The sequence below is a fragment of the Lynx rufus genome, unplaced genomic scaffold (assembly GCF_022079265.1).
Source record: "Lynx rufus isolate CCGP_SWC_20201006 ecotype Redwood Valley unplaced genomic scaffold, mLynRuf1.p SCAF_15, whole genome shotgun sequence".
Lineage (NCBI taxonomy): Eukaryota > Metazoa > Chordata > Mammalia > Carnivora > Felidae > Lynx > Lynx rufus.
Window position 1 is genome coordinate 23,952,608 of NW_025814829.1, and position 15,751 is coordinate 23,968,358.

At 54.6% G+C, this 15,751-nt stretch overlaps 1 protein-coding gene across 3 annotated transcripts in view; it reads left to right on the forward strand.

Moving 5' to 3' along the window:
• The first annotated feature begins 11,359 nt into the window (after window positions 1–11,359).
• Window positions 11,360–15,751, forward strand: part of KIF21B (kinesin family member 21B) — a 49,777-nt gene continuing 45,385 nt past the window's right edge. For 2 of the 3 annotated variants that reach the window (XR_006961573.1, XM_047076700.1), the window contains exon 1: window positions 11,360–11,648. Coding sequence is in view for 2 of the 3 variants with exons in the window: in XM_047076700.1 (XP_046932656.1) it covers window positions 11,608–11,648 (41 nt within the window). In the remaining variant the exon portion in view is untranslated. The remainder of the gene's footprint in view (window positions 11,649–15,751) is intronic. The other variant, XM_047076701.1, reaches the window with a different exon arrangement.

The following is a 15,751-nucleotide window of genomic DNA, read 5'->3' on the forward strand; positions in this document are numbered from 1 at the left end:
GTCTTCCTGGTTGCTCTCAGCCGCTCACACATCAGCTGCCTCTGTGTTGAAAATTCCCAATTCCATATGGCTAGACTAAACCTCTACATCTCTGTATCCTTCTCCCCAACAACTCCTCACATATGTCCTACCTGTACCAAAAGTGCATTGTGTCCAAATTCGACCCCACTGTCCTTTCCCCATAGGCTGCTGCTACTCTGGTATACTCTTGGGTGCTACCTACCCCTTGTTGAAACCAGGAGTCTGGGTGTTGTCCTGGGCTCCCAGCTTGCCCCACAGATTCACCCTCCTAAGTACTTCTCCAACCTGTCTTCATGTCCACAGTGACTTTCCTGACCTGTCCAATCAACATTTCATGCCTCTTCCTTTGCAACAGCTTCTGGACTGCCCTCTCAGCAGCTCCTCTCTTCTCTTCCTCCCTGACTGTCTCTGATCTTTCTTTTTTTTTTTTTTTTTTTTAAATTTTTTTTTTTCAACATTTATTTATTTTTGGGACAGAGAGAGACAGAGCATGAACGGGGGAGGGGCAGAGAGAGAGGGAGACACAGAATCGGAAACAGGCTCCAGGCTCTGAGCCATCAGCCCAGAGCCTGACACGGGGCTCGAACCCACGGGCCGCGAGATCGTGACCTGGCTGAAGTCGGACGCTTAACCGACTGCGCCACCCAGGCGCCCCTGTCTCTGATCTTTCTAAAAGGAGAAGCCTGTTGTCTCATTCTTTTGCTTAAAACCCTTAAAGGCACCCCCAAACCCTCAGAACATCGTGCAAACCCTTGCCCTCTGCTTAGAAGCCTTCCCTGGATCTGGACCTCACGCATGGCTCCTGCCAGCCCCACCAGGGGGAGCTGCCCTCACTTCTGACTTCCAGAGTGCTGTTGTCTCTGGAAAACTCCATGAACCCTAAACTCCATGGATCCCTCCCTAGTCATCTTTGAAATCTCAGCTTTGCTCTTGCTTCCTGCAGAAAGCTTTCCCCGGACACCCTCCAGACCCTCTGGAGGCTGGCCCAGAAACATGGCGGGCCTTTCCCCCCGAGTGCAGTGGGGATCAAAACCGCTTGTTTATTGTTACTCTAGCCAGAGGCTAAGCTTCACAAAATCAGGAGCCGGTCCACTTTGTTCCAAGTACTCTACCTGGAGCTGAACACTTTTCAGCACAGACCAGTGGCTCAATAACTGTTAAATAAATGCAGGAAAATGGTGGGAAGTGTGGGCCCGGCCCTTCGCTAGCTCACTGCCCAGTGTCACCTGCCTCAGTTCTGCAACCTCAGCCACCTTGGCTGTCTGTCTAGGCCCCGGGGAGACAGGGAGGAGGTGCTCTGCCTCCAGGGGCCACACGCTGGACTTCACCTCAGCCCTGCCCACACGTAGCTGCCGGGCCACTCCAATAAAGCCTAAAAGGAACAAGTGTGGAAGGATGCGGGCTGAGCGGGGAGTGAAGGGGACCAGACAGGTCTGGGGGGGAGACAAGCCCCTCCTCTCAGCAGGACCATCTGACAGAGACCGGGTACCCATAGGGGCCGGTGGGGCCACCTTCTGTCGCCTGGGGGACACTGGCCAGAAGCAGTGTCTGCTGGACCCCTATCTTCTGCCGGCAGTTCCCTGCAGACTTGGGGCCCAGCTGCTGGGTGCGGGGTCTGCCAGAAGGGGCGGGGCTGCAGCTGGTGGGAGGGGCTGGTCACAGAGCTTCATGCTGGCGGTGGGGACGAGAGGAGCCCTGTGCTCTGGAAGGTGTGAGGCTCAGATGGAGGACCCCTGGACACCATGGAGGGTGGGCTCAGTTCCAGTCTATCTGCAGAGTGGGGAGGAGCTCCCTGGCTCTGGTCTGGGTGTACGTGTAGGCCCTGCTCTAGATGTGATTCTTAAAGGAAGTGATTCTTAAAGGAAGCATGTGGTTACTCTCTGCAACACGTTTCAGAGCACAGTCTTGGAAGCCAGACCCCTTTGGACCTGCCTCCCATTCATTTACCTCCACGCTGTGATCTCAGGCAGTTCCTACAGCCCTCTTAAGCTTCTGCTCCTCCTTCTGTAAAATGGGGGACTCATTCCCACTTCCAGGTTATCGACAGGTATGAAGAGGACCCTGTAAAGCGCAGGCCTTTAGTAAGATGCTGTTGTTTTGATCCTGTCTGACGCTGGCTGGTGAGAGAGCTGGGCTTTTAGATGAGAGGACACTGAGCTCAGAGGGGTCCTGAGGCCACTTATTGAAAGCTGGGCAGGGCACCTGGGTGACTCAGTCTCTTGAGCTTCTGATTTCAGCCCAAGTCACGATCTCACGGTTCGTGAGTTCGAGCCCCATACCGGGCTCACTGCTGTCAGCCTGTCAGCACAGAGCCCTCTTTGAATCCTCTGCCTCTCCCCTGCTTGTGCTCTCCCCAAAATAAATAAATATTAAAAAAAAAAGACAAGAAAGCAAGCGGGCAACTTGACTGCCAACCCAGGTAGCTCTGCATCAGACCCCATCCCCCACAGCCCTGCCAGCTCCCAGGACAGTCCAGGGATGGAGAAGCCAGCTCCCGCCTCTGCAGAAGCCACTAGAGAAGGCACTGCCAACCCAGAGCTGATCTTGATCCCCATTTTTCTGGCATCTGATCCCAATGACGTGTCAACTCCTGTCATGAGGCTGACAGCTTATAGTGCCAGGTGACTCTCCCCGCCCAGAGAAAGAAAACCAAGACCCAGAGGAGGAAAGAGCCATATACACCCAACTTCCCGAGTGAGTGGGAGGAGCCAGGAGGAGACCTCGGGCTCCCTGGGCCACACCTTATAGCGTCCAGTGAAATGTGCAGGGGACAAAAGTCCTGGACGTGGAGAAACTTCCAGTTGTGTATTGTTTTCAAAAGCTCTCTGCCGTTGGCTTCCCCCTCTGTAGAACCATAGTAGCCGGTATTTGTCAAGCCCAGGTCCTTAAGTGCCTTGCCTGCAACATCTCGTTTAGTGTTTGCCCTGCCACCTGTAAAATAAGGTCCTTGTGAATCCCGTTCTGTGATGAAAACACAGCTTCAGAAAGACTAAGTTACCCCAGAGTCACTTGGCCAAGAAGTAGTGAAGCCCAGTGTAGGACAGGAGCCGGGACACCATTCTTGAGCTGCTGACTTCTCCTATCTCTGTGAGCATCCCCCAGCAACGCCCCCTGACCCTCCGCCTCCACCCTCCTCCCCGCATCCCCTTCCCACAACCTGCCAAGCACCGCCCACTGCACTAAACTCAGCCCCACTGGCCACGCTCGTGCCCCCACTCGCCGTGCCTTTCCCTGCCCAGTAAATGCCTCTGCACTCGGCCTTGGTCATCCCTGATGGCCCGGCTACACTCAGTTGCCTCTTCCGTAGTGTGTGGTAACTTTTATTATGGCATTTATTACCCTGTGACTAGGGTCACCTAGGGTCACCTAGGGTGACCTGTGACTAGTCACCTGTGTGACTAGGAGTTTAAAGTTTTTATCTACCGTGAGTTCCTCAAGGTCAGTGAGTTTCTTTATCAAGTTTGTATCCCAAGCTAGGAGAAGAGGAAGGAAGGGAGAAAGGAAGGAGGTGGGGAGGGAGGGAGGGAGGGTGAATGCACAAGACCACACCAAGTTCACTGCTAAACGACATGCATTCGATTGAATCATTTGAAATCGCAGATATTTTATCCTTTTTGTCTATGAAACGGCAGTTTGATAATATTTAACCTACTGTGATGAGGGTGGGTTTCCCCACCATCCAGGGCCACCCCAATACCACCACTGCCTCTCTGTGGGGGGGCAGAGACCCCACCTTTTGCTTTGGGTTAGTGTATACAAATCGGGATGAGGGCTCACTGAGGGCGGGTTCTCAGGCCCTGTGCAGGGCTGTTCTCAGGCAGCGTGCAGACTTGAGGGGGGCCTTTTCTGCATTTGCCGTAGGTGAGCTGTCCCCTCTGAGAGGGGGGGTGGGGGGTCACTATAGTGACCACAAGGAGTGGCCTACAGGTGGCGCCCAGCGGCCCCAGTGCCAGCCACTATCAGAGGTTGACTATCTCTACAGATCACCCCACGTCTGGTCTTTGGTCTTGGAGTTTGACCTCCCCCGAGGCCCGGGCCTCCCATCTCCTGGCTCTCCTTGGCTAGCCCCAGGGGCGCTGGGGCAGTCTGTGGTGGGGGAGGGAGGGATGGGAGACAGATTATGGCCTCTCCCTCTGGGTTCTTTCTAATTCGGGTTATGACTGCAAACTCTTCTTTGGCTCGTCCAACCTAGCTTGGGAGTTAAAGAGGAAGACAAAGTTCTTTTCATCGCTCTTTGCATCCTCCCCAGTCTCGTCTAATTCTCCTCAAGGCAGAGTGTCTTTTCTGTCAACTGGACAAGTGTCAGGAAGTACGGGGGTGGGGGAGAGGACACAGATTCATTTTTCAAGAGATTATGTCACCTCAGGCCAATGCAGGCTGTCGTGGCCAAAGGGGCTTTGAAATTCTCCTAAAATCATCCCAAGAGATTCAGCACATACGCACAGCCGGGGTGCTGGCATTCATTACGGTCCCATAACATTCCCAGTCTGGTACATTGTTGTAAAAGAAGTGTACTTCGGTGGTTAATCTTGTGTGATCTCTCACCACCACCTCTCCAACACCTCTCCAAGTCTCCAACACTGCCTCCACCCCCATTTTTAAAGTGTTACATGTTCGTTTGCTGACAGTTTGCTCTGCAGGGTCTCGCTGAAGCTAATGTCTATTAAAATCCAAGGAAAGGATGCATCCTTGGGGACTGCAAATCAATAGCTCCTAGGCAGGGTGGGGCTTATTTGTTAATCAGAAGGAAGGGGCTTACTAGGGTGGCCCTAGTAAGAGAGAGGACCTGACTTCCCTGGGGTCCTGGCTAGGACTGCCTCGAAGGCCCCCTCCTCACCACCAGGTTTGAGGGGAGGGGTCTGCCCCCTCCCTTCTTCCTTCCTCGTCATCTCTTTTCTTTCCCCCTCTCTTTGGCTTTTCCAGCTTGACTCCCTGCTTGCTCCTTCTCCTTTTGTGTCTACTTCCCCTCTCTGTGCTAATTCCCCAGCACTGTCCCTTCTGGGGGAGAGGGGACCCCCAATGAGTGCACAGTCCACAGGGGGCGGGGCAGAGGGCTCAGCTGCCTTTTAGGTGGCCAAGACTCCAGTTTGCTGTCCCAGTGATGCAGGAAAAGTCACCAGCTATTCTGCATCCCTGTTTGACCAAAGAAGTTGGAGCAAGTTACCTTTTTAAAAGAGTTCATTGAGTTATAAGAAACTGCAAATATTCAAAGTGCACAATTTGATTATTTCTGAAAGATGTGTATACAGCCGTGGAACCAACACCATCATCGAGATAATAGATGTATCCACCACCCCCCAAATTTCTTGATGCCTAATAGTGATCCCCCTGCCCCCTCTGCCCCTCCAAGTTATGTTCACTGCCCCTTCCTCCCTTCTCTCGGGCCCCCCACCACCCCCGGTGCCCAGGTCTGGCTTCTGATACTCAGCATAATTATTTTGGAGTTCATCCATGCTGTTATCATTGATAGTTCATCCTTCTTATTGCTGATTGTATTCTATTATTTGATATACACCAGCTTATGCATTCATCTGTCGGTGGAAATTTGGGTTATTTCCATTTTGGGGCTACGATGAATAATGCTGCCGTGAACATTTGTGTACAGGTCATTGTGTGGACCTATGAAGCAGGTGAATTCTCAAGGTGCTCTGCTCTTTCTCAGCTCAGCAGCTGCCAAGGTCTAGATCCATCCCAATTCTTCACTATGATGTGACACAGGATGAAACAGGAAATCGGCTTGCTTGGGTGGGTTCGACCCTCCCCACCCCCATCATTTGCCGCATGACCTTGGGCAACTCTTAGTGTCCTTTGTTCATATGGGAATGATAATTGTTCCTACCTCTTAGGGTTGTTGTGAGCATTACATGACCGTAGGGATCTGAAGCATTTAAACAACGCAGGACACAATGTTAAAAAAAGGGTAGCTCTTATTACTTTCTATGTGCCTCTGAGAAGATCTGTGGAATCCTCAATTGGCTTCCTCTAGGAGCTCTGGGTTGGGGTTAACACAGTTGTGTCCTGATGCCCAACTTGAGAGCTGTTTCCTAGGCAAGCGACGGGCAGAGGCACTGGAAGTCCCTTGGAACTGTTCTAATTACTTCTCAGCGTGGCCCCTGAAGACCCCTGAGAGATAGCACAGCTGACCAGAAGACTCGGAGCCCCCAAGGGGGTGACAGGAAACCATGCTCATTGAGGACCCAGCAATCTGGAAACATGGCAAAATCTTAGTCAAATCATAGGGAGTAGAAAGAAGGGAAGGCAAGACAGTCTCCCTGCCCTCTTCTCCTGCTCCAAAAGTTGTCCAGATCAGAAGCCAAAGGGGGCCTCTGTGTCTTAGACAGGTGGGTAGAGTCCTTGAAGGCACTTGGGCCCTTTGGGATCTTTACAGACCAGGGCTCTGAACTCTGGCTCTGCCCCTTCACTATCTCAACCAGGGTAGGCTAGGCTAGGCCAAGGTAACAAATCCGCCCATAATTTCGGTGGCCTGACACAATAAAAGTTTATTTCTCACGTAAACTCAATCAACAACGTGATGTAATGCGAGGGTGCCCGTAGCTCAGACAGCTTCCACCTAGAAGTGAAATGTGTCTGTTCCGCCCAAACGTCACTGGTCAAAGTCAGTCACGTGGCCACAGCTAACATCAGAGGACACGCAGTCCTGCCTTGTGACGGACAGCGGAGAGCCGGAAATATTTGGTGCACAGCACTAATGACTGCTACACTAGCCGAGTGACCTCTGAGCCCATTTCCTCTTCTGCAAAATGGGGACAATAACCGTGTTTACCTCAGTGATTGTCGTGAGGATGAAATGAGAAATCCTATGTGGCGTCCTTGGCACAGTGTAGCACATGGGGTGAGTGAAATAAAGTTGAGATGCCCTCCAGATAACCCCCAGTGAGGCTGAGACCAGGAGTGTTTGTGCACAGAAGGGATCCAGCATACCCCAGGCCCCTTCCTGCCTCTGTGAACACTCACCCTGCCCACTCCCCCCCCACCCTGGTCCCCACCACTGAGTGACCAGCAGAGGCCTCCGAATAACTCTGCGAATTGGCTTCCTCCCACCTCCCGCATCAACAAGGAGCACTTGGGCCCCGCAAACCTCCTCACCTTGTCCACACCTCATTCACACTCACCACAGACACTCCCTATCCTGCAGATTTCTTTATGACAGATGTGCCCTTCTGTCCGGTTAGAGGGCAGAGGCCCATCGCAGAAGGGACAGAGAATCCACGGGAAATGTGAAGGAAATTACTATTTTGTGCTGAGCATTATACTGGGTGCTTGGCCCAGGTTACTGCCTTTAACCTCATCCGGGTCCTGCGATGAGGGGAATGTGATTATCCTCTTTCGGAGGTGAGGGAATGGACGCCTGAGGTAGTTACATAACTTGCCCAGGGTTACGTAGCTAGCGCGTGGCAGGGTGGGACTCTCAACCCAGATCTCTGACTTGGAACACCACACTTCAGCTTCCACCTGTCTCTTGTTATCTGGTATAGTCTTCACTTTCATCCAAGCCAGAAACTCACGCAGGGCCCAGTCTTGGATGTTTAGCTTCTGGGTCCTTCCATGCTGCTGCGGAAACCGCCCTGCTCTGGACCCATGAGGACCACACTGTTGGTCCCTGCTCACTAGTTTATTGTTCAACTGTCGACGAGTCTCTTTACCCGTCTGGGCTTCCGTGTCTTCACCGGAAAATGAAACTGTAAAACTCAATGATCTGAGCGTTCTTTTCAACTCCACAAAGGTTCTGGGACATTGAGAATTTCCCACACCTGCTCTTCCTGCTTTTGGCCCTGATAGGAAACATGGCAGAGCACAAAGTGGATGAAGAGCCATGTCTGAGGTTATATGGAGTATTCATTAAATTGTCATTAACATTTGAAACCAAAAATAGTTGGTTTTTTTTTTTTTTTTTTTTTTAGGACTGATGGGGTGTTTATAATCCACGGCAGTTCTCTCTCCCTTCTATTTATAACAAATTCTGGTTTCCTCTAAGGCTAAGTCTGTCTCCTTCTGTAACACAGGAAGTCAGGCTGAGCCCGCGCCTGATCTAAGACCTCTGAATCTGCACCCAAGTAGATCCTTTCAGGGGTTCTGAGCTCCTGTTGGCAGGCAGAGCTGGGCTCCATATCCAGGTGGACACGGGAGGGCGTGGCTGGCAGGACGGGCTAATGCCCATTGTCCCATGGAACCAAGCCCAGCTGCTGGGGTGGGGCTGACAGTTAGGCCTGGAGGTCCAGAACTCTATACTTTCCATCCCCGGAACTTTTAGGACAATGCTCAGATCATTTCTTCAAATGCCAATGCCTAGTGCTAACCCTAAAGAAGATAAGAGGGAACAGGTCTCAGGTTCAGACCACCTCTAGAGACATTTCTGGAGCTGAAGGGTATCTCTTAGGTATATTGATTTGTTACCGTAGGATTGCTATTGAAAGCTAGGCCGTGCCTGAGAGATCTGGGCCAGATGGCTTCCTCAAGTTGCTGCTGGAGTATTTTAACTACAGGAGTGGGAGCTTCCTGCCTCAGAGAGGGTCCTCCACAGCTCCCCCCACGTTCCCATCTGCCCAGACGCCCACGGCTCCTGTCAAGAGAAATGATGGAGGCCCCTAGACGCCTGATGGGGAAAGGCCTCAGCTTAGGACAAGAGCTGGGGCTCAAACTCCAGTCCAATTAGCGGAATTAAGGACCAAACAGGAGGTAGTGTGTATGTGTTTGCCCATTTCTGTCAGGCTGAGAGGAAAGGGGTGGGGGTTGGGAGGGCTAGGCATATAGGCAGCTCCTTGAGAAACTTCAGGGTTAGGGAAGGAAAGAGCAGCTGGGAGGAGGGAGAAGGGGTGGGAAAGGGTGGGGGTGGGAACAAGCCAGAGAGAGGAAGCAGAGTCTGTGCTGAAGGCACACAGAGACTGGAGAGGGCAGGGATTGTCCTCGGCCTCCTCTGACCCATCTAACCTAAATCTCCCCACGTCTCTTCCTGCCCCTTGGATCTCCCTCGGACCTCTGTGCCCGGTTTCCCTGCTCACCTCTGGGCAGCAGTGCCCAGGAGTCAAGAGTCTGGACATCTAATGGCCCTGGTGGTCCAGGAGGGAGCTGCTGAGGTGGCTGGCACAGCTGATGTGGGGCCCTGACCTCTAGGAAGCCAGAGTTTCCAGCGCATGTGCCTCCCTGCTCCTCCTGGCTTGACATCCTTTGGCCTGGAGGGAAGGGGAGGGTGCTTGCAGCGGCTCTGGCGCCATTTCCCAGCAGTAAAGCTGTGAGTCAGAAGGGTCACCTAATCTCGGAAGTCAGAGGGGACCTCCTGGAGGCAGGAAACCAGAGATGAGCCCCAGAGAAGTCCAGGGTCTAGTGGGCGGGAGAGCAGCTTTGCAAAATGCAGCATTATCAACCAGGAGGGCTAAATCTCCAGCAAAAGCCTGGGTCAGGCAGGCTCCCTTCCCTCTGGGCACTTGCTTGGAGGTGATCTGGGGAGTTTGGAACAAGATGCATAAGTTCAAATCCTGGCTCCATTGCTTATATGCTGGGTGAGACTCATTCTCCCCCAACTGCAAAACTGAAAGAGAATAATAAAGCCCAGCTCACAAGGTTATGAGATTCAAATGAGAATATGCATAAAAATACCTGGTTCTCATGGATGGTCCATAATTGTTAGCCACCTCCCCATCTCTTATTTTGGTTGGAAGATGGGGAGAGAATGTCCAGGATCTGACTCAACACTCTGCAGGCCTACTGCTCGGGAAGGGGTGGCCTACTGGCCCAGAGAGAGCTTCCTCTAGGTTCAAATGCTAATAAAAGGTGCAGGATCCCACCAGCATCCCCTCCCTCTCCTCCTCCACCGTTGGGCCACTGCTGGTGGTGCCCTGTTTTGAAGCAGGTTGGGGGGAGGGGTGTTGATTTGCCCTTGAAATTTGCCCTTGAAATTATCATTGTTTGGGTTTGACTCATCAAAACCAGAGTGATCTGGACTACTGGACGGAGCAGTTATCTGTGGGGGTGAGTGGGGGAGGGAAGGGAGAGAGGATGGTACCAACAGATACATCCTCAGACCCTAACCCACACCCTTGCCAAAATCTCTGGCATAGTTTCATCATCATTGGAGGGTGATGCAAGAGGCTTGGCGTCTGACTCCCCTTCCCCCCTTCCCCCAGAGAGTATCATCCACATCTGGAGCTGCAGCTGGGTCCTCCTCTTGGGCTCTTTCCAGGGGGGGGGGAGCTGGTTGAAGTGTGGGAAGGGAGGGCAGCTGGGGAGGGCCCTGGGAATGGCCCCCATGTTGGGAGTTGGGGGGCAGGGAGAGGGAGTCTGGGCTCAGTGGGAGGGTAGGTAGAGTGGAAAGAGAATTGTGACTTCTCAGGGCATTGCTCTTCTCCATCTCTGCCTTATGTTTAAAGGCTCCGGGGCTCCCCTTGTCCTTTATATCCATGTAAAGGCAGCTGCACTGCTCTGTCTCCTTCCGCACCCACCTCTCCCCTCCAGCCTCTACCCAGGTGCCTGGAGTTGAGTGCCCCCTTTGTTGCCTTCTCTCCCAGTGCAGCCCAGGCCTCCCACGCCGACCCTCTGCCCCCACGGCCACGAAAGAGTGTGAGGCGAGCTCAGCGGGTCATCTGTGGGTCATAAAGGTCAGTGGAACCACTTCGGTCTAGCAGAGGGAGGGGCCCATCTGGGCGAGGAGCCTAGCCAGGAATCAACCAAAAGATAAACTTTAAAATGCTGCAGGATGGAGGTGAAGGGAATTTTGTTAGTCACCAGCAAGACTCTCGTTCAGTAAAGGTTGACACATTCACTGTCATAAATCAGAAGGGAAGCTTTCCTGGTGCTTTCGAAATATAAACCGCTAATCGCTGTGGGATGCTTTGAAGTGAAGCACTCTGCTCCGGAGACCTGGGTTCTTATCCCTTGCTTAGCCACCAAATCCGAGTGACCTTGGGTAGTTCCCCTCTTTGCGTTCCAGTTTCCTCATTTATGAAACCGGGGTCCCATCTAGGCTGAGATTCTGCCACTCGGGCGGCTGGGGGGGCAGAGGCTCCGGCGTGGTCAGCTTCTGGGCCCTCCTCCTCCCCAGCCCTCCAATCCCGCCCGCCCCCCAGCGAGCGGGTGGACGCGAGCCAAGAGGTCCCTTTAAAGGCTCAAGTCCCGCCCCTGCCGTTGCCCGGGCCTTGGATTGGTGAATGAGGGGCGGGGCGGGGCCCAGTGCGGGCTCGGCGGGGCTCGGGGGCGGGTCCTGGGCCGGGCCGGCCCCCGCCCCCTTTGTTCGCGCTGCGGCGGGAGGTGGCTGCGAGGGTGGGAGGTGTGTGCGCGCGTGTGCCGCGCCGTGGGGAGCGGCGGGTCGCGCCGCGGGCTGTCAGCTAGCTGCGCGCCGTCGCCCGATGGCGCGAGGAGGCGCGCGGGCCCAGCCCCGTGGGGCCACCCCTGGCCGCGGGTGAGCCCCTCTGCTTGCCGCCCGCGAGCATGTCACCTCCAGCCGCCGCGGCAGACTCCGCCAGCCGTGCCCGCGCCCCCGCCTCCCGCAGCCGCAGCCGCAGCCGCTGCCTGGGGCATTGGCCCCCAGACCCCCGCCCCTGATCCACGCCCAGACCCTAGAGCCAGAGGACCATGGCCGGCCAGGGGGACTGCTGCGTCAAGGTGGCCGTCAGGTAGGGACCGGCGGCGGGTGTGGGGGTGGGGGGGAGGGGGCGTGCGCGGAGGGGCTCGGGCTTTGTCTCGCGTGGGCGCCACTGGATTCGGAGCCCGCACTGCTGGAGGAGGGGTCAGCCTGAGCCGGGCTGGAGGGCGCGGGGAGCTGGACAGGCTGCCGCAGGGGATCGGCGGCCCGCGGGAGGCTGGAAGGTGGCTTTGTTTGGGTGGTAATTTCGGGCCCCTCTTGGGAGCCCTTAATGATCAGAAAATCGAATAAACAAGGAAATCCGGTATTTCACACCCAGCCCTGGCCCAGGCCGGAGCGTCTGTGTGTTTCCTCTTCGCCTCCCCTTGGGGCTGCTGTCTCATACTGGGATACTGGAGGGGGGAAATTTCCCTTCATCCACCCTAGTAGGCTACTTCTGTGCCCTTGGTCCAGCTGAGAAGGCAGCACACCCGGCCCCGGGAACCGGCTTGCAGACAAAGATCGATTGAGTGCAGGAACGAATGGAAGGGCTGGGATGGTGCCTTGGCCTTCCGTGGGGGGTCAAGGGCTTTTGGACAAAACGTGCTGGCCCTGTCCCCAAGAGCTGATGGGGCTAGGAGAAGGAAGAGGTGTATCTGAGGTTCTACCTCTGAGAGGGCAGGAGGGTGAGACAATGATACCCCATCTTCAGGCACTCAGATAAAATGGAGGTAGGGTGGTGCATGGACTTAATCTGGGACTTGACGAGACATCCTGACAGAACTGAGGTGTGGAGAAGACATGGCTGGGGGGGGGGAGGGAGCTTCTGTTGGGAGGGGTACACAGAGGTGCAAGGCAGGGAATACTGCAAAGTTGAGCCATCTGTGTCCTTTGTGTTGGGTGGAGATGCTTTGCACCAACACCACCTCTCCCTGTTTTTGTTTTACGTCTTTCTCTTTGAGAAGGGGTCTGTTGGTGGGAGAGTGCCAATCTGGCACTGGTCACCAAGGCAGAGATGATGGAGAAAATACACCCATCTCTGCCCCAGCTCTGTGTGATGGGGGTGGGGGTATGGAGGCTAAGTCTCCAGGGTGGGTCTCTGAGACCGATCTCTAGATTCCCTAGGTTGTAGGTGACCCAGATTCCAAGAGCCCATGGAAGTCACTCTAGACAGGGCCAGAGAGGACTATGGAAAAGCTTCCCCCTCCTTCCCCCCCGGGAAGATGCCCCCCAGGCAATCCGGCCAGTCCTCTGCAGCCCAGAGAGGAGGAGTGGACTGCTGATCTCGGCTCTGGGCTCAAGGAAGGGAGATTGAGGTGCCTCCCACCCGTCCATCAGGCAGCCTCAGCATCACTTGAACACAGCCTTGCTGGCCCTGAGCAGCCTGAGAGACAAAGAGGAGCCCTGCAGGTGCCTGGTGGGCTGGCCGGGGCGGGGCCTGGCTGCTGCTGGGGCTGACATTGCAGCAGGATCCTGTGGAGGTCGAGGGAGGGAGGGAGGAAGGGTGGGGGGGGGGGAGTGAGAAATGTAAATATGACATCTGCAGCAGACCGGGAGAGTCCAAGTACATCATAAAAGGGAAATGAAGCCCTGACCCCACTCACTGTGAACCAGGGCTGGGAAGGAAGGGACATAGGGTGCTCGCTCCTCCCATGGGGGCTTTCCTTTAGACTTCATCTTATAGGAGAGGGCCAAACAAAGCCCCCTGTACTGCCACCACTGTCAGCCTCCCCAGGCCAGACTGGGGAATGGTGAAGTGTGGAAAAGCCCTGTGGGATTGGCACTTTGTGCAGTGGAGAGAGGAAGAGCTGGGGTTGCCTTCTTAGCACAGCCAACGGAAGGTTTCTTAGACCCTTTCCAGAGAAGGGAGTGTGCCTGCCCACTGCACCCAGTTCTTTATTTAGGGTGATGGACATCATCTCTGTTTCCCACTCAGATTGCTCTAGTAGTGTCCAGAGGCCCCCACTCCTTGCCTCGAGTTGCTGATCCCAGATGGAGGGGTGGGGGGATTTGAACATCAGAAGAGCCAGGCTAATTTAGGGGGCTCAGTCCACTTCTCCCCTCCCACTCCAGTGTGAGCGCCCAGCCTGGCACACGCCAGACCTCAATGGGCAGCCGGCCGTGGAAGGCAGACAATGCCTGGACAGAACCCAGTTTCTAATCAGAGAGCTGAGGGGAGGACCAGACTAGAGCTCCGGCCGGGACAGGGAGCAGATGGTAACCACTGAGGAGCTGTAGGGGAGAGTCCCCCACACTTTTGGATCCCCGTCAAGCTCCCATCCCCACCTCTAGAAGCCACTTGTCCCACCTAAAGGACTGGGTGGTGGGCTGGAGTAGAGTATTGGAGGAGGGCATTGCTGCGAAAGGCCAAGGCTTTGGAACTGCCGAGGGCCCAGCCTGGTGCTGTGTTCTGCTGTCTTTCTGACTTCCTGGAAGTCCTTTCTTGTATCTAACCAAAGTGCTTTCTGAGTCCCCATGAGAATATTATGGTGAGCCCTGGGTCCAACTCTTGGGACAGGGATGCCAAGAATGAGACAGACTTGGTTTGGGGTGTGTGTGTGTGTGTGCACACACACATGCATGTGCGCACATGTGTGCACACACGTGCGTGGGCAAGGGGGGAGGTTCTGGCGGGTCTTTTAGACTAGGTGAGAAGTGCCAGGCCCAGGGCTCTTGGCCCTATAATCTCCTTGGCAAGAGGATCAAAGCTGGCTGTCTGCAGATCTCTGCAGGGCAGGCCAGGGCTGGGGAAGGGCTATAGGTGGAAACTTTCAGGACCTGGGGCTGTGAGATAAGGGCAGAAGGTCTAGGTGTGAGCAGACCCTATAAGCCCTACCCCAGGCCTCCCCAGAGTCTGGCCCATCTGTGTGCCCCTGAACCCAGGCTAGTTGCCTTTGCACCAAGGGATTCCCAGGCCAGCCCCTCCAGCCTGCCCTGTGATCCTTTTATCCATTAATCCCCTGTAGACAAGGACTCAGCTTCCTGGGCCTCTCTCTACCTGGGGATGGGTGGGGGTTGGGAGGATGGATGTTTGGGAGAGGTGAGGCTGAGCTGTGCCCTGCCCCAGGCTGCAACCCAGACCTGACTAATGTGGGGAGAAGGGGAAGGGGTGGCTGTTAAGAAATGCAAGTTGACAAAGTTGAAATTGGGGAAGGAAGCCAAGTCACATGGTACGTTTGTTTAAGACCCTTTCAAGCCCCACCATGAGGGGAGCCCTCAGTGCCCCTGTTATCTTTTCCTGGTTTCCTTTAGCTTCCTTCCTTTAGTGACTGGGGAGAGGAGGTGCCTCTATGGGTCTCACATCCATCCATGGAAACTACAGGGTTGAGCAGGGGCTGGAGGCAGATGGGGGAGGGGGGCACGAGCCAGGGACCCAGGGAATAGTGTTAGATTGCACCCCTGTCCTCTCTCATTTGGGTTCTCTACCTGTCGTTATTCCTGTAGCTTCAGGCTACCCTGAAATCTTGGTCAATGTCTGTATAAATGTTGAATCACAAGAATTGATGGCTTGGGACAAAGAGACCGGAGACGACCGAAAAGACTATGTGAGGGTGCCTTCAGAGTCGCCCTTCTCCACTCTGACAGCCCAAGGCTGTTCAGTGCCAATCAATGCCAGCTGTGTCCCATGCTGCCCAGGTTATAGATCTGGGGAACCCAGGCTCAGACAGGACCTCCTCTGCATGGAGACCTGAGAATCTTAGTGGTGGCCTCCTGCTGCAGAAATAGGGCTTATGTCATCACAAGGAAGTAGAGTGTAGTAACCACAGGCCCCGGAAACCGACCCCCTCCACCACCCAGCCAGCCTGCCTGACTACCTTGAAGCTGATTGGATCTCAGCTTTTGAAAACCTCAGAGCAAAGATGGGGTGGGGCAGGGGCTAAGGAAGTGGCAGAGGTGGCATGAGCCTGGCACCCTTACCCTTCCAGTTCTGGGGGCAAAAGGCAGGACTGGGGCCAGTGCAGTTCACCCATTGGCTGGGTCATGGGGCTTTTTTTCTGTTTGTCCTTCTGGGCTTCGGTTTCACCCACTGTAGAACAGGAACAATTTGTTCATTTGTGAAGAGCAGCGGTTTGGATGAAGCAGAAGGCATATAGCCCATAAAGGGTGGACTCCTGAGGAAATATTTATGTGAATAAAATGTTTTGAAAATAAGTT